The sequence below is a fragment of the Engystomops pustulosus genome, chromosome 7, assembly GCF_040894005.1.
Source record: "Engystomops pustulosus chromosome 7, aEngPut4.maternal, whole genome shotgun sequence".
NCBI classification, from domain to species: Eukaryota; Metazoa; Chordata; class Amphibia; order Anura; family Leptodactylidae; genus Engystomops; species Engystomops pustulosus.
Genome location: NC_092417.1, coordinates 83,645,512 through 83,670,147, shown reverse-complemented (window position 1 = coordinate 83,670,147; position 24,636 = coordinate 83,645,512). Strand labels below are relative to the sequence as shown.

General features: G+C 43.8%; 1 protein-coding gene across 2 annotated transcripts in view; it reads right to left on the bottom strand.

The window, feature by feature from the left end:
- LOC140070517 (fatty acyl-CoA hydrolase precursor, medium chain-like) overlaps positions 1 to 24,636 on the bottom strand; it is a 104,439-nt gene that overhangs the window by 52,949 nt on the left and 26,854 nt on the right. Inside the window, exon 1 of one of the 2 annotated variants that reach the window (XM_072117127.1) lies at positions 21,193 to 21,377. The exons of the other annotated variant lie outside the window; for it this stretch is intronic. Within the exon in view, the coding sequence (XP_071973228.1) occupies positions 21,193 to 21,250 (58 nt within the window). The 5' untranslated portion in view covers positions 21,251 to 21,377. Of the gene's footprint in view, positions 1 to 21,192; positions 21,378 to 24,636 lie in introns of those variants that run through there. 2 annotated transcript variants of the gene reach the window in all.

Below are 24,636 nucleotides of genomic sequence, written 5' to 3'. Positions count from 1 at the left end.
TCAGTTCATGCCTTTCACCTGTTCAATTGACAAAACTGCACCTAAAACCACCTCAAAGCTGATTGTGATGCAGTTTTAACTGCAACGTGTGACCGCACCCTGAATTTGATGTTGAAGGGGAAACCTGCTCCACAAATGTCATTTACCCATTCAGTTCATGCCTTTCACCTGTTCAATTGACAAAACTGCACCTAAAACCACCTCAAAGCTGATTGCGATGCAGTTTTAACTGCACCGTGTGACCGCACCCTCAAAGAAACAGACACGCTTAATTTAATGGTGGGTGATTCAGGTGGTAATGGTCGCACAAATCACCAACATTACAGTCACCTGGGCTGCCTGAGGCGAGATTGCCTCAAGGCATATGCAGCCCTGGCTTCAGATGCGGCCCTGGCTCTGTCCTGGCAGATGCGACCCTGGATGCAGAAACATCCAGGGTCGCAGGGTTTAATCTCTGAGTTGAGTGGTTTTGAGTGCTGAAAAAACTATTATAACATTCAGGATCTTGGGAAAGCTGGATTACATGCTTCTTGCAGTTCATAAACACATTACACTGTGTAATGGAGCTGTCTGCAATGTCCAGAAAGGACTAAGCTGGATCACTCATACACAGCAGCTGGGGGATGGATTGTTTCCTTCTGCCTGTCAGGCACAACACAGTGATTACATCATTCTCTGGTTCAGTGCATAAATAATGTGAAAGGAAAAGCACAGAGACAGGCAAAGGAGCAAGAGAGCTTCATTATCATAACTTTATAATATTTTGTTCAGCAAAACCACTCAGCTCAGGGATTAAACAAGATATGATTCTGCATCAGTGTAGCTACAGCATTATAAAGGTATGTTTTCTTCATAATGCATCACATCAAACGGTAGATTTCCTTTAATAACAGTGAAGTGGAGAACGTGTTATTTTGCTAAGTATTTTTAAGAATCTTGTCTTCATGGTAATACCCATTCAATGCTAAAGCACTTTTAAATACAACCTCTCCACTCCTACCGTACTCCTGTGCATGATTTTACTTTGATAAAACTGATAAAACTTTGTCTTTTCTCAGTTCCTAGTAGTTTCCTTAGTTTCTGTTCAAACCACTTAATTGATGATATTGACGATAGACAGCCACTCCAGTCTTTCATACATCACAAGAGTAACACACAACCCTCACAGATACTTATACTATATAGCTAGCCAGCCCTCTGCCCCCCAGTATATAGCCAGCCAGCTCATGCCCCCTAGTGTATAGTCAGCCAGCCCATACAACCCAGCATAAAACCATCTTATGCTCCCCAGTATATAGACAGCCAGCCTGGCAATGCCCCCCAGTATATAGACAGCAGGCTATGAACCTCAGTAAATAACCATCGCCTGCCCCCTAGTATATAGCCAGCAGCCCCTGCCCCCAGTACATAGCTATACAGCCCATGCCCCCTAGTATATATCCAGCAGCCCATGCCCCCTAATATATATCAAGCAGCCCATACCTCCTAGTATATAACCAGCAGCCCCTGCCCCCTAGTATATAGTTAGCAGCCCATGACCCCCAGTGTATAGCCAGAAGCCCTTGCCCCCCAATATATAGCCAACTGCCAGCCCCTGTCCCCCATTATATAGCCAGCCCATACCCCCAGTATATAGCTAGCCAACCCATGCCCCTAGTATATAGCCAGCAGCCCCTGCCATCTAATATGTGTCCAGCAGCCCATGTCCCCTTATATATACAGCCATCAGCCCATGCCCCCTAGTATATAGCCAGCAGCTCCTGTCCCCAGTATATGGCCAGTCCCCTGCCCGAGGTATGCCCAGCCTATGAAAAAAAATAAAACAAACTCTCCACTCACCTTTCCTATGCCAGGCTTCTATGCAGGTCCTCTTCTTTCTTGGGATGCTCCAGCTCTGTTGCCGGCACTCACACCAGCCGCTTGCTGACATCATAGTGTGTGCGCCAGCAGCATGCAGGAACACAGAGCCAGAGCATTGCTAGAAAGAAGAGGACCTGTGGGAGGGGAGGGGGGGGGGGGGGGGGGGGGGTTGCAAAGTTGAGTACAGAGTTTCTCTTTTCTATAGAATCCAGTATAAACCAAGTTAGATTTTTTTCATTACATTTTTTGTGATGACAAACTCGGCTTATAGTCAGGTATTTATGGTATATATTTGTTACTAGTGAGCTGTATATGCTTATTACAAGGGCTGTATATGTTTATTTTGGGAACAGCTATATATTTAGTGGGGACTGTATTTATTTATTATTTTGGGGTTGTATACAAATTTATTACTGTGGAGCTGTATATATTTATTACTGGAGGCTGTATATATTTATTATTGAGGGGCTGTATATATTTATCTTGGGGCTGTACATATATTTATTTTAGGGGGAACTGCAACTATATTACTGGGGGCTGTATATATTTATTATTGTGGGGCTGTATATATTTATTTTGAGGCTGTATGTATATTTATTTTAGGGGGGGAATTGTAACTATATTAGTGAGCAGCTGTATATATTCATTACTCTGCAGCTGAATATATATGTTTATTACTATGGGGCTTGTGAGACACTGAAGGGATTTGTCAAAACACAAGTTCAGCCTTGGCTTAGGCACATACAAAATACAAAATAAACCCTGCCCGGCTGGGCACTGCCTAATACAATAACAGCACCTATCTATACATGTAACAGGCTGCCTGGCACACACTCTTGGCAGCAGAATATCAGGAGGCACTCAGTTACCTTTGCTGTGTGAACACAGTCCAGCCTTCAGCTCTCCAGATAGTGCCTCACCTACTGCTTCTGGCCTGCAGTCTAAATCAGGCTCTAACGAGTCCTGTGACTATACAGAAGCCCACGACCGAAGCCCGGATGGAGTTGGAGTCCCATAATAAGCAGGCCCAGTACAAACATTACCAATGTGTCTATGCTAGCTAGGCCAACATAGACCAAACAGACTTCTCCTGCTTACCATGTACTTTTTATCTGCCTGTAGGGCAGATAGCGGTTCTCCCATACGACACCTCTCACTTTCTCACAATGGTTAAATGCATTTTACCAATTAGATCATCAGTGCAGTTCTTCCTGGGAAACGTTGCCCAAGGTGGACCTTCCAGTTGCTAAACTATCCAGGAAGTCAGTGTTGCCTCCTCTGGATTTTACTTTATTGGCTTATCCTGTGGATCATAAGGCAGATGTTTTTTTGAGGAAGAAGTGCATCAGCTTAGCTTGTAAGTCAGCATCGGCGTTAGTTTCTGTGGCCAGAGCCTTGCGGATTTGGCATAGCCAAATGTCTCAAGACCTGAAAGATAAAGTGCCAAGGGAAGAAATTCTTCAGTCAATTACATTACTGAAAAATTCTTAATGCAACATTAGATGGCATGAAAAATACGTCCAAAGCTAAGACACTTTTCAATTCTGCCCATAGCAAAGTTTGGATTAAATTGTGGGAGGGTGATGTTCCTGCAAAATAACATTTCCGTTCCAGTCTAAAAGCCTTTTCGGCCTACAGTTATCCAGGATCTTGATGAAGTTATCTGAAAGAAAGCACTGTTTTCCTCAACTGGAAAAAAACAAATAGACAAGCAAGAGCTTTTCAGTTTCAGGGAAGAAGATCTCCAAAAATTCTGAGAAGTTCCCACTTTCTGTCCAAAGAGAAGAAATTTTCAGAGCAAGTAACCATACAATTCTCTAAAGAGAAAACCGTCAGCCCCTAAATCGAATGACTTATGATACCAAGTATCTCTGATGGGACACCATATGGCTAGAAACTTCATCAGATGCATTGAGTACAAACCACAATCCGGTGGGGTAATGCCCTGGCATATATAGATTTGACACATGCGTATCTCCATGATCCTACTCTCCTGTCCCACCGCAGTTTCCTCCGAATAGCTATTAGGACCCACACATGAATTCCTTTCAATTTTTATCTCCGTTTTGGGATTGCCCATCTTGCCCGCACCTTCTTCTCCAAAAATTTCAATATCCTTAGCTTCATCAGCTTCACCTCATGGACTGGAGGATGGAGTTGGGAAACCTCATGCAAGCAGATCTTTCAGAGTCCTTAATAAGAACACTTTTGTCTTCCAAGAAGCCAGCTACTATTGAAGTCTACAATATAATTTGTTGATTTATCAAAACTGGTGTTCTTCTTCCTGGTCATCTTCATATGCCTTACCTTTGCTCCTTTAATTTCTGCAAGAGGGCTTCAATAAAGGCCTCGGTGACAATGGGGCACATTTAATTACTGAATGAACTCTGCTGCAATTCACTTACATCGTGCGCCCGATATCCTGCATCTGTCGCTTCCTCGCTTAGGTCCGCCAGAGTTCACCATCTTCTTTCCGGTGAATGTAAGTGCATGGCTTGCGACACAATTTTAAAGTTAAATCCTGTGCTCTGTCCGAATCAGTCGGATCGTCCGATGGCCCGAACCCCCGATTTCTGTCGCATAAAAACCCGGGGCCGATACGCCAAAATCCGATCGTGTGCAACACAATCCCCTTCTATATCCCTGTCACAGCGGCGCGATCCCCGAAAATGTTGGAAAACCCAATGGAAATGCGGTCGTGGGACCCTTAGTAAATAAGCCCCAATATGTTAAAAGTATACTTTAAAAACCTGAGTGAAGTTGCCCCCCCACCTTGTTCAAATCAAACAAAATTGGTGTCAAACGTTTGTGCTGGTTTGTGCAGCAGAAATTTTTGTTTGTGCCGCTATAATTTTTAAGATTTTAATGAAAGTTTCCAGAGGTCAACCAGCCCCCCCACATTGCCCAAATCAAACAAAACTGCGACCGAACAATTCTGCTACGTTTGTGCTAGTCTGTGCTGCTCAAATTTTTGTTTATGCTGCTTTTGTTTTGAATATATGAACAAAAAATTCAAGGTCAAAAGTTCAGCCAGCCCCCCCCACATTAACCGAATCAAACAAAACTGGTGTCAAACAATAGTACTACGTTTGTGCTGGTTTGTGCAGCAAGAATTTTCATTTGTGCCGCTATCATTTTTAATATATTCATACTTTTTTGCAGAGGTCATCATAGTTCATCCTAAACACCTCAAACACCTGAACATACCTTAAAAATTATAGCGGCACAAACGAAAATTTTTGCTGCACAAACCAGCACTAACATAGAACTAACGTTTGACACCAGTTTTGTATGATTCGGTTAATGTGGGGGGGCTGCTTGAACTTTTAAACTTTAATTTTTTGTTCATATATTCAAAACAAAAGCAGCACAAACAAAAATTTGCATAGCACAAACCAGCACAAACGTAGCAGAATTTTTCGGCACCAGTTTTGTTTGATTTGGGCAATATGGGGGGGCTGGTTGACCTCTGATGACCTCTGGAAACTTTGATTAAAATCTCAAAATGGTAGCGGCACAAACAAAAAATTCTGCTGCACAAACCAGCACAAACGTAGCACAAACGTTTGACACCAATTTTGTTTGATTTGAACAAGGTGGGGGAGATTCTCCAGCAACTCCATGGTTAGGTGTTTTTTCAAGGCCATCAGAAACCTAACACCTTCAATAGATAAACTAATTCCTTTCTTGGATATGTCTTTAGTTTTGCAAGCATTGAAGGGCTCCGCTTTGAACAAGCAAGCTAGTCTCAAATGAATCTCCTTGAAAATTTTATTTCTTGTCGAAATAAGAAGATATGGAGAGCTAAAAGTTCTATCCTAAAAGGATTTGTATTTGAGAATTCATCCAGACTGCATAATCTTGCTCACAGTTCCAGACTTCATCCTGAAAGTAGCTTCTACCTCTAACATTTATCAAAAGATTTATTTACCAGCCTTCTATCCAGACCTTGTGGATGACTCTTTGGACTGTAGTTATTGTTATATATTTATACTTTGTAGTGTCAGGACTTTATTAAAGACAGTGAAAGTATTCAGACCCCTTTAAAATTTTCACTCTTTGTTTCATTGCAGCCAATTGGTAAGATCAACTGAGATTTTCTTATTGCTGTTTAGTCTACAATCTGCACAGAACAATGGACAGAAAAAAACTGAAATGTAAATAGTTTTGCTAATGAACCCCTTAACGCTCTGCGCCGTAGCTCTATGGCGCAGAGGTATAGGGAATGTATGAAGAGGGCTCACAGGCTGAGTCCTCTTCATACAGAGGTGGGGGTTGTTGCATATTGCAGCAAACCCCCACCGCTAATAGCCGCGGCCGATCGCGGCTATTAACCCGCGCGGGCGCCGCCATCTTTATTCCGATCGCCGCGCCCCCGAACGTCATCGGTTGCCATGGTAGCCTCGGGATGGTAGGAACGATCTGACTATCTAGGGTTAATGTACCCTAGATGGTCTAAGATATAGTGAAAAAAATTTTTTTAAAAAGTTTAAAAAATAAAAATGCCCGATCTATCAAAATATAAAAACGGTTACGGCCGGCGGTGACCTCCGAGATGGGAAATGGTGCCCAAATGTCCGAAATGCAACTTTTACACCTTTTTAAATCACATAAAAAAATGGAATAAAAAATGATCAAAATGTCGCACAGACTTCAAAATGGTAGCAATGAAAACGTTGGCTCATTTCGCAAAAAATGACCCCTTACAAAGCTCCAAGTGCCAAAGTATGAAAAAGTTATTAGCTTCAGAAGATGGCAAAATTTTTTTTTGCTTTTTTGTACACATTCGTTTAATTTTTGAAAATGTACTAAAACACAATAAAACCTATATAAATTTGGTATCACCACGATCGCACCGAACCAAAGAATAAAGCTGAAGTGTTATTTGGAGCACAGAGTGAAAGTCGTAAAAACTGAGCCCACAAGAACGTGACGCATGTGCCGTTTTTTTTTCAATTTTTCCACATTTGGAATTTTTTTTCAGCTTCGCAGTACACGGCATGTTAAAATAAATAACATTACGGGAAAGTAAAATTTGTTACGCACAAAATAAGCCCTCACAAAGGTCTGTGAGGTCCTGCGTCCTTAAAGGGTTAATTAAACAAAAAAAAGAAATATAATCAATTCTTTTTTGGTGATTACAGTTGATAAAAAATAGATACTATTCTCAATCCCACCTGGTTATGAAAATGTTGAAAGAAGAAATTGAATGTATATGTGCAAGTAAAAAGGGGGACAATAGGAAAAAGCAGTAGGTTGGCCACTAGATGCCACTATAAGATCTTTAAATAACAATTCCAAGCAAGGTAATATTCATATTAAATATAAAGAGTGTACTGAATCTAACAATACAAAAAGGACATGGCCCGAAGCAGCACATGAATTAATCTATAATCGAGCAAAAAATAGTTTTAAAAAAGTCTCAGACATAACCCTGATACTACTACTGAATCCCTTGTTCGCCTCCTGACTCGCATCTTGTCATTGTCTCATCAGGAGGCATGCTCAGTATTAAGCAGAAACACCTTTTGAGCTAGTACAGCCGTGAGTATTTTTGGGAATGATCCAACAAGTTTTTCACACCTGAATTTATGGATCATCTGCCATTATTCCTTGCAGATTCTCTCCAGTTCCCTCAGGTTGGATGGTTAACGTTGGTGAACACCATTTTCAAGTCTCTACAGAGAAGCTCAATTAGGTTTAGGTCAAGTCTTTGGCTGGGCCAGTCAAGAATGGTCACAGAGATGTTCTGAAGCCACTGCTTTGTTAGTTTAGCTGTGTGCTTAGGATCAGGGGCGTAAATAGGAGAGGCAAGGCCCCATAGCAAACTTCTTACACTCATAAATGGCGAGTGGGAGAGTAATATTGAATTCAGGCCAAGTTGGGTGCTAGCTTTAACAATGAGTGCTGGAATTTACTTAACAATGAGTGCTGGCACCATACAGAATTGGTGTCAGCTGCATTTCACAGCTGACACCCTGTTGTAACACCCACAACCGGAGATTCCTCTGATTGCTGGTGTTAACTCTGTTCCGGAGGGTATTTGTTCCCCCCTCTGTCCATGTTCACCACTATTGGCTGGTCAATTCAGACCAGCCAATAGCAGCAATATTTGTCACAATGGGCATCACTATGTTTATGGGAGTAACACACAGCAACAATTGTTCCTGTCTAGGACAGCACCAATCGGTAGAAGGGGGAATGTTTGGTGGCATCATGCCATCTCCCATGAGAGCTCTGTTTGACCGATCTGTGAGCCCACTGCTGGATAAGGGTTACCACCTGTGTTTGGAAAAGTTTTATACAAGCGTTTCACTATTCCAATCCCTCTGTTCCAAAGGTTCTGTAGCCTCCAGCACTGTACGCGAAAGGCATAAAGGACCCCTGGAAACCTTGTTAGGCAGCCACTTAGAAAGGAAGGACATCAAGGCACATAGCAATCAGAACATGGTGTTGGTCAAGTACGAGGACAAAAGAAATGTCTTTGTTTTGACCACAATTCATGGGGACTCCAGCCCCCTCACCCCTGTACGAGGTACCACAACCACTGCCCCCAGCCAGATGGGATCCTGCCTTACAATAAATAAATGGGTGGGTTTGATAGGTCAGATCAGGTGCTGAACGAAGATATGGTACAAAAACGCTGGCCATGTGCATTGTACAGATGATGCTGTACAACTCTCACGTGCTGTTCCAACATGCAGGTCCTGCCGTATCATTTCAACGTTTTCAAGAGGCAGCGATTAGGGAACTAATATTTAGACAGAAGGACAGGCCCCCAGTACCTTTGAATTAGATGTCCCCTTGTTTTGCCAGGACAACATTTTCCTGGTGACTTTGGCTGCTTTTAACCCCTTAGTGACCAAGCTCATTTGCGCCTTGATGACCAAGGTCTATTTTTCAAAACCAGCATATGTCACTTTATCTGGTTATAACTTTAGAACGCTTTAACTTGCCCAAGTGTTTTTCAGTTTGTTTTTCCGTGACATTTTGTATGTCAAGTTAGTGGGAAATTTTGGTTGCTTTATTTTGAATTTTTTTATGAACAAAAGGTGAATTTGATAAACATGTTGAAAAAAATTGCTATTTTCAAACTTCAAAATGTTCTGTTTTTCAAACTGATAGTAACTAATTTGGGAATTAAGTACTAACTAACATAACAAAAGTGTCCTTTTGTTTTATTACACTAGAAATATCACAAATCAAACAGTATTCTCTCAATCAATTATTTTAGGGACCATTTAAATTCTATAGGGGTTTTGGAAGTTCTGTTAATAGAAAGCCCCCACATATCACCCTGTTCTATTAACTTCACCCCAAAAATATTCAAAACAGCAGTTAGGAAGCTTGTTAACCCTTTATGTATTTTACAGAAATTTAAACAAAGTGAAGGTTTGAGTTGGAATTAACTCATATTTATCATTAATACATTCATTTAGCTGCAAAATTTACCCACATAAACTGAATAAATATGAAACTGAAAATGCATCTAGGAATATATTGTGCAGTTTTTTCCCGAGTAAGGGGACACTAGGACTTCCTAGTGACGGCATTTACATTACTTCCCTTGTACTGGAAAGTGGAAATACAATTCAAAATGCGGTAATATTGACAAGAAACCATATTTGCGTCATTTTCTTATGGGGTCTGTTTTTATGTCTTTCACTGTACATTCCAAATGGCATCTCTAATATATTATTTGGTTTGGTGCGATCACAGGGATATCAAATTTATATAGGTTTTATTAGGTGTTAATAGATTTTACCAAATATTTAAACTTATTGTACCCCCAAAAATAGTTACTTTTACAATATTTTGATTCCAATAACTTTTTCATACTTAGGAGTACAGAGTTGGCTAAGGTGTCATTTTTCCGGGACGAGCTGACGTTTTTATTGCTACCATTCTCGGGACTGTGCGATCTTTAGATCAGTTTTTATTAAATTTTTTATGTGTTACAAAAGGGCAAAATAGTGGTGATTCAGATATTAGAGCGCATTTTTCTGTTACGGGGTTCACCGCCATGAATAACCGTTTTTATATTTTTATAGATTGGGAATTTTTGGGACTTGGTGATTCCCAATATGTTTTTTTAAACATTTATTGTTTTATATGTGTTAGGGACTTTTGGGACATTCTAATGAGTTTTATTTTTATCTTTTATTTATTATTTTTTGTGTTGTTTGTACTTTTTTTTTGTTTTTACAATACTAGCATATGAACTAGTGATCATAGTTTATACTAATGCACTGCAATGACCGTGTATAGCAGTGCATTAGAAATGTCATCCTATGCATCTGTACCGTGCAGAACTTAGGTTAGGCCGACGGAGAAATCCATAGGCCTAGCCTAAGGCCCCTTAGTAACCGACGTAGAAACCTGTAGAATCCCTAAGGGGTTAAGGGAAGGACTCAGGAAAGAGTCTGTTCCAAAAGGGGGGTTAGGAAGGAAAGTATATACTACTATGAGTTGTACTCAAGTTCGTCCCCTGGTATATTGCACGCAATGCATTCACAATTTACTTCCAAACTTTGTTGTGAATTCATTTCATTAACCCTTTAAGGACCTGGCCCTTTTTTGTTTTTTCATTTCCATTTTTCACTCCCCACAATCAAAAATATTTAATTTTTATTATTTTTACACATTAAGAACTCTGTGATGGCTAGTTTTCTGCGTAATAAATTACACTTCATAGTGATGGTATTTATTCTTCCATGCCGTGTACTGGGAAGCGGAAAAAAAATTACAAATGCAGTTAAATTGGTGAAAAAATGCATTTGCACCATTTTCTTTTGGGCTTGGATTTTACGGCTTTCACTGTGCGCCCCAAAATTACATGTCTACTTTATTCTTTGGGTTGGTGCGATCATGGGGATACCAAATTTGCATAGGTTTTATAATTTTTTCATATATTTACAAAAATTAAAACCTCCTGTACAAAAAATCTTTTTTAGATTTTGCCATCTTATGGCATTAATAACTTTTTCATACTTTGGTGTAGGAGCTGTGGGTGGTGTCATCACTTTTTATTGAATTTTTAATATTTTTCAAAATGGCAAAAAAGGGCCATTTTCAAATTTGAGCACGTGAGCCCTCTCCTTGCGCCTACAGCTGACCCGTAATGTGCTATTACATCACGGGTCGTTAAAGGGTTAAAAGGAATTATTGTAACATCTGTTAGGTCAAATTGCTTACTATACCCCTCCATTATTTCCTTGAGGAATTGAAACTATGGTCAATTGTTGGTTTTATTTTTTTTAATTTAGGTTATCTATTTCCCCTCCAAGCCTCTGTACTTGTTAGCACATCCTTTGTAGAGATGAGCGAACATACTCGTCCGAGCTTGATGCTCGTTCGAGCATTAGCGTACTCGAAACTGCTCGTTGCTCGGACGAATACTTCGCCTGCTCGAGAAAATGGCAGCTCCCGCCGTTTTGCTTTTTGGCGGCCAGAAACAGAGCCAATCACAAGCCAGGAAACTCTGCACTCCACCCAACATGACGTGGTACCCTTACACGTCGATAGCAGTGGTTGGCTGGCCAGATCAGGTGACCCTGGAATAGACTAGCCCCTGCCCGCACTGCTCGGATCATTCTGTGTCTGGATGCCGCTAGGGAGAGAGCTGCTGCTGGTCAGGGAAAGCGTTAGGGTGTTCTATTAGCTTACTGTTAGGCAGGAGTGATTCTACAAGAACCCAACAGCCCTTCTTAGGGCTACAATAACGTTATACATTTTTTTTTTATTTGCTTGTGGCTGGGCTTGCTGGCACTAGTAGTGCAGCTAGTACCATATTGTGAGGAATTTGCAGGGGGACTTGCTACCATTGTGTTTAGCTCTTAGTGACACACATATCCACCTCAAACACCAAAGTGGGACAATTTATTAGGTGTTTGATTAGAATTAGGCAGAGTCTGCTGATTTATTTTTTTTTTACCTTTATTTCATTTTATAGCTCAAACTCATCTTGCAAAGCAGTGTGCTCTCATTGTAGGCTACAAAATAGCCATAGGAGAACCCCAACGGCTTACTTAGGCCTACAATAGCGTTATATTTTCCTTTTTTTTGTTTGCTTGTGGCTGGGCTTGCTGGCATTAGTAGTGCAGCTAGTACCATATTGTGAGGAATTTGCTGGGAGACCTGCGACCGTTGTGTTTAGCTCTTAGTGACACGCATATCCACCTCAAACACCGAAGTGGGACAATTTATTAGGGGTTTGATTAGAATTAGGCAGAGTCTGCTGATTTATTTTTTTTTTACCTTTATTTCATTTTATAGCTCAAAGTCATCAGGCACAGCACAAAATCCAGTTGTGTGCTGTCAGTGTAGGTTAGAAACTAGCCATAGCAATAGGATAGCATCGTTTTGTTAAAAAAAAAAAAAAAAAAAAAAATAAACACACAAAAAAAAAAAATTAAAAGTTTACACTTTAATTTGGAAAATGTTTAACCTGAGGGCTAGGGGTAGAGGACGAGGGCGTGGACGAGGGCGTCCAACTACTGCAGGGGTCAGAGGCCGTGGTCCTGGGCGGGGTGAGACACCACCTGCTGATGAGGGAGCAGGGGAACGCCGCAGAGCTACACTCCCTAGGTTCATCATGTCTCAAGTTACTGGGACTCGTGGTAGAGCACTGTTGAGGCCAGAACAGTGCGAACAGGTGATGTCGTGGATTGCGGACAATGCTTCTAACCATTTGTCCACCAGTCAGTCTTCCACGCAGTCCACCCATGTCACCGAAATCAGCACTCCTCCAGCTCCTCCACCTCAGCCTCCTTCCCCCCAGTCTGCCCCCTCCCAGCAAAATTTGCCATTTGAACCGGCATACTCTGAGGAACTGTTTTCTGGACCCTTCCCACAGTCACAAACCACTTGTCCGGTTGCTGCTGAGCAATTTTCCGATGCCCAAGTTTTCCACCGGTCGCAGTCTGTGGGTGATGATGACAATATTGACGTAGTGGAAGAAGTGTGTAAAGAGGTGTCGGACGATGAGGAGACACGGTTGTCAGATAGTGGTGAAGTTGTTGTCAGGGCAGGAAGTCCGAGGAGGGAGCAGACTGAGGGATCGGAGGATGATGAGGTGACAGACCCAAGCTGGGTTGATAGGCCGGGTGAACACAGTGCTTCTGAGACGGAGGCGAGTCCTATAGCAGAACAGGTTGGAAGAGGCAGTGGTGGGGCCAGACAGAGAGGCAGGGCCAGAGCTGGTGCATCAGCGCCAAATGTTGCCCGTAGTCAAGCTCCCGTGGCGAGGGCTAGATTTTCAGAAGTCTGGAGGTTCTTTAAAGAAACACCGGATGACCGACGGACTGTGGTGTGCAACCTTTGCCAAACCAGGATCAGCAGGGGTTCCACCACTACTAGCTTAACTACCACCAGTATGCGCAGGCATATGAATGCTAAACACCCCACTCAATGGCACCAAGCCCGTTCACCTCCGGCCGGGCACACCACTGCTCCTTCCCCTGTGTCATCTGCTAGTCAGCCCCCTGCCCAGGACCACGGCCCAAACACCTCCCGTGCAAAAACCCAATCTTCGCCTCCACGATCCTCCACAGCATCCACCAGCGTTCAGCTCTCCATACCCCAGACGCTGGAGCGCAAAAGGAAGTATAGCGCAACCCACCCACACGCCCAAGCCCTCAACGTCCACATCTCCAAGTTGCTTAGCCTGGAGATGCTGCCCTATAGGCTGGTAGAGACCGAGGCCTTTCGAAACCTCATGGCGGCGGCCGCCCCTCGGTATTCGGTCCCCAGCCGCCACTACTTTTCCCGATGTGCCGTCCCAGCCCTGCACAAGCACGTGTCAGAGAACATCATCCGTGCCCTGACCAACGCCGTTTCTGACAAGGTCCACCGGACCACGGACACGTGGACGAGTGCTGCCGGGCAGGGCCACTATATATCGCTGACGGCACATTGGGTTAACTTGGTGGAGGCTGGAATCCGAGTCTGACCCTGGGGCTGCTCATATACTGCCGATGCCGAGGATTGCGGGGCCTACCTCGGTCCAGGTCTCAAAGGCCTACTATGCCTCCTCCTCCACCCACCCCTCCTCCACCTCCTCCTCCTCCGAATTACCATCCGTGGGTAAGGCGCCATCAGTCGGTAGCTCTAGGCACAGCAGCAGTGCCATCGCTAAGCGACAGCAGGCGGTGCTCAAACTGCTGAGCCTAGGCGATAAAAGGCACACCGCCCAAGAGCTATTACAGGGCATCACGGCGCAGACTGATCTGTGGCTGGCACCGCTGAACCTGAAGCCAGGCATGGTTGTGTGTGACAACGGCCGTAACCTGGTGGCGGCTCTGCAACTCGGCAGACTGACACATGTGCCATGCCTGGCCCATGTGTTAAATCTGATAGTTCAGCGTTTCCTCAAGACATACCCCAATCTGTCTGATTTGCTCACGAAGGTGCGCCGCATCTGTGCGCATTTTAGGAAGTCCAGCACAGATGCTGCCACTCTCAGGGCAGCGCAGCGCCGCCTCCAACTGCCCGCTCACCGACTGTTGTGCGACGTGCCCACGAGATGGAATTCAACATTAACCATGTTATCCAGAGTTTACCAGCAGCGCAGAGCGATTGTAGACTGCCAGATGTCAACTTCCACCAGAACTGGTAGTCAGGTCAGTCAGCTTCCTCAAGTCTACAATGAGGAGTGGACGTGGATGTCTGATATCTGTCAGGTGCTGAGTAACTTTGAGGAGTCAACACAGATGGTCAGCCTCACCATCCCGCTGCTTGGCCTGTTGAAAAACTCTCTGGTCAGCATGAAGTCGGAAGCTTTGCGCTCGTCACAAGAGACGGGGGAAGAAGATTCCCTTGTTGATAGCCAAAGCACCCTTAGGTCTGTTTCTCAGCGCATATCGGAGGAGGTGGAGGAGGATGAGGAGGAGAATGTTGGCGAGACAGAAGAGGGGACCATTGTTCAGTCCTTCACTGTTCAGCGTGTATGGGCAGAAGAAGAGGAGTTGGAGGAGTTGGAGGAGGAGGAAATGGGCAGTCAGGCCAGTGAGGGGAGTGAATTCTTGCGCGTTGGGACTCTGGCACATATGGCAGATTTCATGCTAGGCTGCCTATCCCGTGACCCTCGCGTTCAAAGAATTTATTCCAGCACCGATTACTGGGTATTCACTCTCCTGGACCCACGGTACAAGCAAAATCTTTCCACTCTCATCCCTGGAGAGGAAAGGAGTGTGAGAATGCATGAATACCAGCAGGCCCTGGTGCACAAGCTGAGACAGTATTTCCCTTCTGACAGCGCTAGCGGCAGAGGGCGTACTTCTGCGGGACAAGTAGCGAGGGAGAGTAGGCGAGCAGGCAGCTTTTCCAGCACTGGCAAGGGTACGCTTTACAAGGCTTTTGCCAGTTTTAGGTCACCCCAGCAAGACACTGTCACCTGTCCCCAGTCTGGGCAGAGTAGGGCTGATCTTTACAGAAAGATGGTGAGGGAGTACGTAGCTGACCATACCATCGTCCTAAATGATCACACAGCTCCCTACAACTACTGGGTTTCAAAGCTGGACATGTGGCACGAACTGGCGCTGTACGCCTTGGAGGTTCTTGCCTGCCCTGCCGCTAGCGTGTTGTCCGAGCGGGTTTTCAGTGCAGCTGGTGGCATCATCACTGATAAGCGTACACGCCTGTCGACTGACAGCGCTGACAGGCTGACGCTTATCAAGATGAATAAAGCCTGGATTTCTCCGGATTTTCATTCTCCCGCAGGTGAAAGAAGCTCAACCTGAATAATGTATGCACTCCTCCTCCTCATTGTCCTCCTTCTCCTCCTCTTTGTACACTAAAGCATAGGAAACTGGCTATTTTTTGCCAGGGCCAACTGGCTCTAGCTATAGTACTCTATGTATTTAATTTTTCTGGAGGGCCACCTACCCGGTCCTCTGTTTTAAGCAATTTTTTTGCCACATACAGGCACTCAATCTATTTAATTTTTCTGGAGGACCACCTACCTGCTCCTCTGGTTTGAAAACTTTTTTGGACTGCCACATACAGGCACTCAATTTATTTAATTTTTCTGGAGGACCACCTATCTGCTCCTCTGGTTTGAAAACTTTTTTGGACTGCCACATACAGGCACTATCCAAATTAAATTGTCTCCATAGCAGCCTCCACATGTCGTCTTTTTAGCTGGATCCACACGTTGTCTCCATTGCTACCTCCACACGTCATCGCCATAGCTGCCTCCAAAAGTCGTCCATATAGCTGCCTCCATACATTGTCTCCTTATCAAACGAGCTGTGTCAGGCAGAATTTTGGGTTGTTTTCATGGCTTCCACATCAAACTTGTTAACTTTGTCGCCACCCTGCTGTGTAATCCACAAAATATACTGGCAAACTTTTATCATTTACCAATATTATTTCAGCGCTTCTTGCGCATCTGTTTACATTCCCCTCACCCGCCATATCCTAAACTTATAAGAACGCTACTACACTTGATCTTATACAAAAGGTTCTTAGAAGTGCTGTTTGGGGAGTAGCCTAGAGACAGGGGCTTGGATTGGCGAAAGCTCGCCTGGCAGCGGAGCGCCAGCTCCATCTCAAGATCCAACTAACATAGTTTTAACTGCAGCACCTTTAATCTACTACTAGTTCACTGCCTCCATACATCGTCCCCTTATCAAACGAGCTGTGTCAGGCAGAATTTTCAGGTGTTTCACCAGATACATAGTGGAACTCGACCCATCTGTCGCCGCCATGCTGGAGACCTGAAGTTGCAATCATAGCAGCGCAATATGGATGCCCCATACTGTCGCTCTTAATCATGGAACCATTTCCGTAAAAACAATTAAAAATAGAACCACTATGCTATTCCATTATTCCTAGGTGAAATATTCAAACGACCCGGCCTGATTTGAAAATTATAATTTTTTCAAAGTAAACGCTTCTGGCCCCCAGGCCCATTTTGGGTGGGGAGGAGTCGAGAGACAGGGGCTTGGACAGGCGAAAGCTCGCCTGGCAGTGGACCGCCAGCTCCATCCCAAGATTAGGCAGCCTCAGAGGCATCCATGCATGCTGCCCCTGCTGTTTTCTGTCCATTTTGCCTCCACGATCCTCCACAGCGTCCACCAATGTCTCATTTCAACTCTCTATACCCCAGACGCTGGAGCACGAGAGGATATGCAGCACATCATCCCCTTATCAAACGAGCTGTGTCAGGCAGAATTTTCAGGTGTTTCACCAGATACATAGTGGAACTCGGCCCATCTGTCGCCGCCATGCTGGAGACCTGAAGTTGCAATCATAGCAGCGCAATATGAATGCCCCATACTGTCGCTCTTAATCATGGAAGTCGTCTCCATGGCTGCCTCCACATGTCGTCCCCTTATCAAAAGAGCTGTGTCAGGCTCATTTTTCAGGTGTTTCACCAGATACGTTATGGAACTTGGTCACTATGTCGCCACCATGCTGTGTTATCGACTAAATATACCGTCAACCTTTTGTTCACATAGGAAATCATTTCACCTCCTTTGGTGAAACCTGAGTCCATTTAGGGTATGTCGCCATGAGACTCTCTAGCCTGCCACTGCTGCCGCTGCCTCTGCATGCCGTCCCCTATAGTGTCAGGGTCAATTATTGCATGTTTTAGATGCTATCTAGCCTCATTCGGTCACTCTGTCATGGCCATGCTGTTGCCCATAATTTTGGCATAATGGTGCGATTAAGCAGCCTCAGAGGCATCCATGCATGCTGCCCCTGCTGTTTCCTGTCCATTTCCGTGGTGTTTCCATCCTTTTCTGAGGTTCCCAGGTGTTTGGCCAAGCTTCCCTGTGCAGAGCCTTGGTCCCCTTGAAAAATGCTCGAGTCTCCCATTGACTTCAATGGGGCTCGTTATTTGAGACGAGCACTCGAGCATCGGGAAAAGTTTGTCTCGAATAACGAGTACCCAAGCATTTTAGTGCTCGCTCATCTCTAATCCTTTGTAATTCTCCAAGTTCTTTATTTATTATTATTATTTATTTGTATTCCAAGTGCTTTATCATTCCAGGGTCTTTCTCACATTAGGAAATATGGCTTCCTAATCAGAGAGCTGACATTTCATAGTGACAAAAACTGGGCGTCACATAACGGGCACTGAACTTTCCAGAAATAATAGCAATTTTTGGGGGTTATTACATTTTTTATCCCTTGTGGCTATAAAAAAATTAGGGGTAAAAGTGACCTTTTATAGGAAAATTTTTATCTTTTTCCTTTTAGGGGTACAATTGAATCAAACACGTGTAGAGGTAGATACACATATTACACCTTGCTAAATTCTCCAAAGGTGTTATTTCAAAAATGGTGACACTTGTTGGGGTTCTCCTCTTTTTTTTACCACTAGGTTTCTGAAACTAATTACAACAGCTGAGAAGAGTGGATTTTCCTAATTACATTACTGTTAACATTTGAATTTACAAAATGTATAGTAAACGCAATGTTAACACATGCATTAACATGGCGTTTATATTGCGTTTTGTAAATGCAAATGTTAACAGTAATGAAACAAGGCAAATCACCTCTCCTCAGCCATTGTAATTAGTTTCAAAATGCATTATAAATGCAATTAAACTGCTACATGTGACCTCACATTTAGAAGTAACCAATAAAATTTTTTTTTTAAAAAAGCAAAAATTTAAACATTTTGACAAAAGAGGTTACTGTTCAAAATGTTAAGCAGTTAAAGCATGTGAAATAATTCCAATTTACATGTTAAAATCGGGTCCATGAAAAAAAACATTCCTTTGCACCTGCCAGTTAAAAGTCTACATTTAGACAATTTGGCTAGCTGAAACTATGATACATGTGCCCCAAGGAGTCCAAGAACAAACTCATTATGAGGGTACAGGACTGTGTCCCTTGTAATCAGGAAATGTTGTACCGCTCTCAGTCTGAGACCATGTCTGATTGAGCTGTACAAAACTTCAACATCAATTGAGCTGAGTCTTCCTCAAATTGTATCGTCTCCAATTTTAGTAGGAGGGAAGGACTTCCACTAAAGGCCTGAAAAAGTCTTCTATAGGTGTTCTTATCTGCCAACAGATTTTAACAAAGGGTTCTACATTTGTCATTATGCAGAATGACTAAATTCCCCATTTTGTCCAAAGGTCTCTCATAACTTGACAAATTTTGGGACCACCACCAGAGCCAGGTTTTTAAAGTCCCTAATTACAAGGTGTTCGAAGATCTCCAGGTAAGGAATATCCACCTGTTGCTAAATATTGAAGTTTTTAGGTTTCAGTTTGGTAAATTGCCCTTTTTAAGATCCCTTACATTGAAGTCCAATAGATTAGACTAATAGGGGGATATTTATCAGGACCTCTGCGCACCGCCAGTGGCGCAGAGGCCCTGAAATAATCGCAAATGCTAGCTTATTGCTAGCTTTTGCGATTATTTTCCCCAATCCGCCACCTTCATGCCAGTGGGCCGGCGCGGGGCGTTACTGTCCCCGCGCCTGCGCACTCGCTGCTTCCGGCGACTTTTCATTCGTGAAAAGTCGCCGGTTGCGTCTCTTTCTACGCCAGGCCCTGCCTGGCGTAGGAAAAACGCTGCACATCTGGCAGCCCGATACATGAAGAGGCAGAAGCCTCTTCATGTATCGGGCTGCGTATTTGAAGCGGCGGGGCGATCATACGCTGGCGCACGAGCGCCAGCGTATGATAAATTTCCCCCATAGATTCTATTTCCATCCATTGTTCAACACAAAAGTGTCTACCTGTGGCCTTGAGATGTTTGTTCCAATAGAGTTTCAGTAGAAACAAAGTTAAATTCTTTATCCAGTGAAATACTATGGGGCAGATTTACTTACCCGGTCCTGTCTCAATCCCGCGGTGCGTTGTCCAACGAGGATTCGGGTCTGCCACGATTCACTATGATCATGCGCCCGAGTTCCTGCATCCGTCGCTTCTGCACCGAGGTTCGCCGGAGTTCACCTGCTTCTTCCTGGTGCTTGTAAGTGCGTGTCTTGCGACACATTTCTAAATGATAGATCCCGCGCGTTGTCCGAATCCATCGAGTTGTCTGATGGCCTGCCACCCGATTTCTGTCGCGTGCAAGATTTTAATGGAATATAAATAAAAGTTACAGTTTTATTTATTATCCCGTGCATACACTATGACGTAATTGGGCTGCAACACTGCCGATTATAGGGTGTGTGCGGGTGGAGCGCATGGACCCGTCCGCGCTACTATACAGGAACACCGAGAAGGAAGAGGAGCTAAGATAGAAGTAAAGCCTACTTTAGCGTTCTGATGTTTAAAGGGAACCTACCACCACATATCTACCTATAAAGGGTAGATCGGGTGGTAGGTGGATCTATAGGACGTGAGGATAGCCCTTTTAAGGGTTAATCCTCACATCCCCTGTATCTTTTGCTAACTTTTATTACTCAATATTTTCTTAAGCGGCTACTGGGGCGAGGAGTAGTCGGAGCTGAGGCTACAAGTCGCGGCTACTGCGGCTACAGCCTCAGCTCTGGCAACTTCACGTCCCAGTAGCCGCTTAAGAAAATTTACATATTTGAGTAATAAAGTTAGCAAAAGATACAGGGGACATGAGGATTAGGCCTTAAAAGGGCTATCCTCACGTCCTATAAATCCACCTACTACCAGATCTACCTTTATAGGTAGATATGTGGTGGTAGGTTCCCTTTAAAACTTTGCTATATGCCAAAAAAATACTTGATTTTGAGCAGGAAGACAAGTGTATGCTGAGATCTTTCTCTTTGGGATTCCTATAGCGTTGAATCGGTTGTCCACATGAACCACGCTACGAAGTGCCGTTCATGCAACTACACAGAAGCCCACTTTACTAGGCTGTAAGTAAGGAATTGTTCCTCCCCTAAAACTTGTCAGAGGAGCATATGTCTACTTGTTTAGAATATACCAGGATGAGAGATGATTTATTTTTGTACTACTGTATTTAGACATGTTCATACAAAAGTGTATAATAAGTGAGTTACTGTAAATGACATGTTATACATGTGCTATAACATGGGACTATGTACAATAATATAGCTACAATAATTCTGCCTCCCATGTATAAGAATTTTCATATTATATTAATATTATAATATTGCCCCTTTGTACAAGAAAATCATATCATAGGTCAAATGTAACGACTAGAATTCTGCTCCTATATGCAAGACTAACTACTATAAAGGTATTTACTATATACAAGACAAGAACTATTACAATATTGCTCCTTATGTTCAAGAAAAGAACTACTATAATACTACTCCTTATAAACAAGAAAACATACTAGAATATTTACTTGTATATATGTAGTTATTTTAATATATTATCTATGAAATCTTGTGGACTGATATCTTGTACTTTTTGGTCTTACCGCCAAACGTTGTTATAATCAAGAGGCCCAGGAGGAGAATGTGCGTTATAATCCCCATGTCTAGTGCACTGCAGTCAGATGTGACCGCTGTTCTTCTATACCAGTCTTCACTTGCAGTAAGGAATCTGAGGTCACCTATAATTATAGTCTAGCTATTATTTAACAAATCATAGTATAATTGCATATCAGTCAGGGTTGGCAAAACCAGCGAGACAACACAGCTACACCCACTGCACACTCTACTCTGTACCCTGGCACAGGCCCATGTGTACTGCAGGTCACCACTTACAACCCTCATTTGTAATCCAGAGTAAAGGGAACTATTAGAAATGTTCTGGGATTCTGCAGTTCAAAATTTACTTATTTGATATTTCTTGGATAACTGCTTAAAGGAAGTCTAACATATCATTTAACCTCTACAAAGCACCACGAAAGCTTTATAGAGGTTAAAAATCTGAATGCCAAGATACTTTAATAAAATATAATCTATGGCTGATTTCTTCAGGGAGGAGCTATTGGAGCCCCAATGGACTCAGGCTACCTGCCCCCAGCAGTGCTTCTAACCTACTTGTTTCCTCCATATTCCTCAGAGCCCCAGAAGAAGTGGGCTGTTTAGAGGGTGTGTGTGTGTAACCAGAGGATATCTGCTAACACACGTGTGAGCTCTTCAGGCTAATTTACATGGGGATTAAAGGGAACCTGTCATCAGAAATTGATCTAATAAACCACAACAGTATGTTGTCAAGCAACTGAACACATTCCAGAAGATGTTTCTTTTAGGACCCAGTGTGGTGGCATAATCCATAAAAACTTTGCAGTGAGATGTAATCTGGTTGTATAAAGTCAAGGAGGCAGAAGTTTTAACACTGAACTCAAGCTCTCTCTCCTTAAGAAAGCCACCTTTTCTGTAATTGATGGTCCTGCATCCATAGACATCACTAACCAGATCTCCTAAAGTCTGATGCATGATGTCAAACACAGAGGAGGAGGTATTCAGAGCTTCCCACCTTGACTTCAGTGTTAAACTCTTCTCCTCCTTGACTTTATACAATCAATTTAATGTCTCGCTTTAAAGTTGATTTTCTTGATAATGTACCATGAATGAAACAAAAACTAGAAGGTGTTACACTGCTTGACAATATACTACCGGTAGTAGAGGTTTATTATTACAATTGCTAAAGACTAGAGATGAGCGAGCACTAAAATGCTCGGGTACTCGTTATTCGAGACGAACTTTTCTCGATGCTCGAGTGCTTGTCTCGAATAACGAACTCCATTGAAGTCAATGGGAGACTCGAGCATTTTTCAAGGGGACCAAGGCTCTGCACAGGGAAGCTTGGCCAAACACCTGGGAACCCCAGAAAAGGATGGAAACACCACGGAAATGGACAGGAAACAGCAGGGGCAGCATGCATGGATGCCTCTGAGGCTGCTCAATCGCACCATTATGCCAAAATTATGGGCAACAGCATGGTCATGACAGAGTGACCGAATGAGGCTAGATAGCATCTAAAACATCCAATAATTGACCCTGACACTATAGGGGACGGCACGCAGAGGCAGCGGCAGCAGGCTAGAGAGTCTCATGGCGACATACCCTAAATGGACTCAGGTTTCACCAAAGGAGGTGAGCAAGAAGCGCTGAAATGATTTCCTATGTGAACAAAAGGTTGACGGTATATTTAGTCGATAACACAGCATGGTGGCGACATAGTGACCAAGTTCCATAACGTATCTGGTGAAACACCCGAAAAATTAGCCTGACACAGCTCTTTTGATAAAGGGACGACATGGGGAGGCAGCCATGGAGACGACTTCCATGATTAAGAGTGACTACTGGGGCATCCATATTGCTTCTATGATTGAAACTTCAGGTCTCCAGCATGGTGACAGATGGGCCGAGTTCCACTATGTATCTGGTGAAACACCTGAAAATTCTGCCTGACACAGCTCGTTTGATAAGGGGACGATGTGCTGCATATCCTCTCGTGCTCCAGCGTCTGTGGTATAGACAGTTGAAAGTTGCACATGGAGACATTGGTGGACGCTGTGGAGGATTGTGGAGGCGAAATGGACAGGAAACAGCAGGGGCAGCATGCATGGATGCCTCTGAGGCTGCCTAATCTTGGGATGGAGCTGGCGGTCCGCTGCCAGGCGAGCTTTTGCCTGTCCAAGCCCCTGTCTCTTGGCTCCTCCCCACCCAAAATGGGCCTGGGGGCCAGAAGCGTTTACTTTGAAAAAATTATAATTTTCAAAGCAGGCCGGGTCGTTTGAATATTTCACCTAGGAATAATGGAATAGCATAGTGGTTCTATTTTTAATTGTTTTTACGGAAATGGTTCCATGATTAAGAGCGACAGTATGGGGCATCCATATTGCGCTGCTATGATTGCAACTTCAGGTCTCCAGCATGGCGGCGACAGATGGGCCGCGTTCCACTATGTATCTGGTGAAACACCTAAAAATTCTGCCTGACACAGCTTGTTTGATAAGGGGACCATGTATGGAGGCAGTGAACTAGTAGTAGATTAAAGGTGCTGCAGTTAAAACTATGTTAGTTGGATCTTGGGATGGAGCTGGCGCTCCGCTGCCAGGCGAGCTTTCGCCAATCCAAGCCCCTGTCTCTAGGCTACTCCCCAAACAGCACTTCTAAGAACCTTTTGTATAAGATCAAGTGTAGTAGCGTTCTTATAAGTTTGGGATATGGCTTGAGGAAACGCTGAACTATGAGATTTAACACATGGGCCAGGCATGGCACATGTGTCAGTCTGCCGAGTTGCAGAGCCGCCACCAGGTTATGGCCGTTGTCACACACAACCATGCCTGGCTTCAGGTTCAGCGGTGCCAGCCACAGATCGGTCTGCGCCGTGATGCCCTGTAATAGCTCTTGGGCGGTGTACCTTTTATCGCCTAGGCTGAGCAGTTTGAGCACCGCCTGCTGTCGCTTAGCGACGGCACTGCTGCTGTGCCTAGAGCTACCGACTGATGGCGCCATGCCCACGGATGGTAATTCGGAGGATCTTGGGATGGAGCTGGCGCTCCGCTGCCAGGCGAGCTTTCGCCAATCCAAGCCCCTGTCTCTAGGTTACTCCCCAAACAGCACTTCTAAGAACCTTTTGTATAAGATCAAGTGTAGTAGCGTTCTTATAAGTTTGGGATATGGCGGGTGAGGGGAATGTAAACAGATGCGCAAGAAGCGCTGAAATAATATCGGTAAATTATAAAAGTTTGCCAGTATATTTTGTGGATTACACAGCAGGGTGGCGACAAAGTTAACAAGTTTGATGTGGAATCCATGAAAACAACCCAAAATTCTGCCTGACACAGTTCGTTTGATAAGGAGACAATGTATGGAGGCAGCTATATGGACGACTTTTGGAGGCAGCTATGGCGATGACGTGGGGAGGTAGCAATGGAGACAACGTGTGGAGCCAGCTAAAAAGA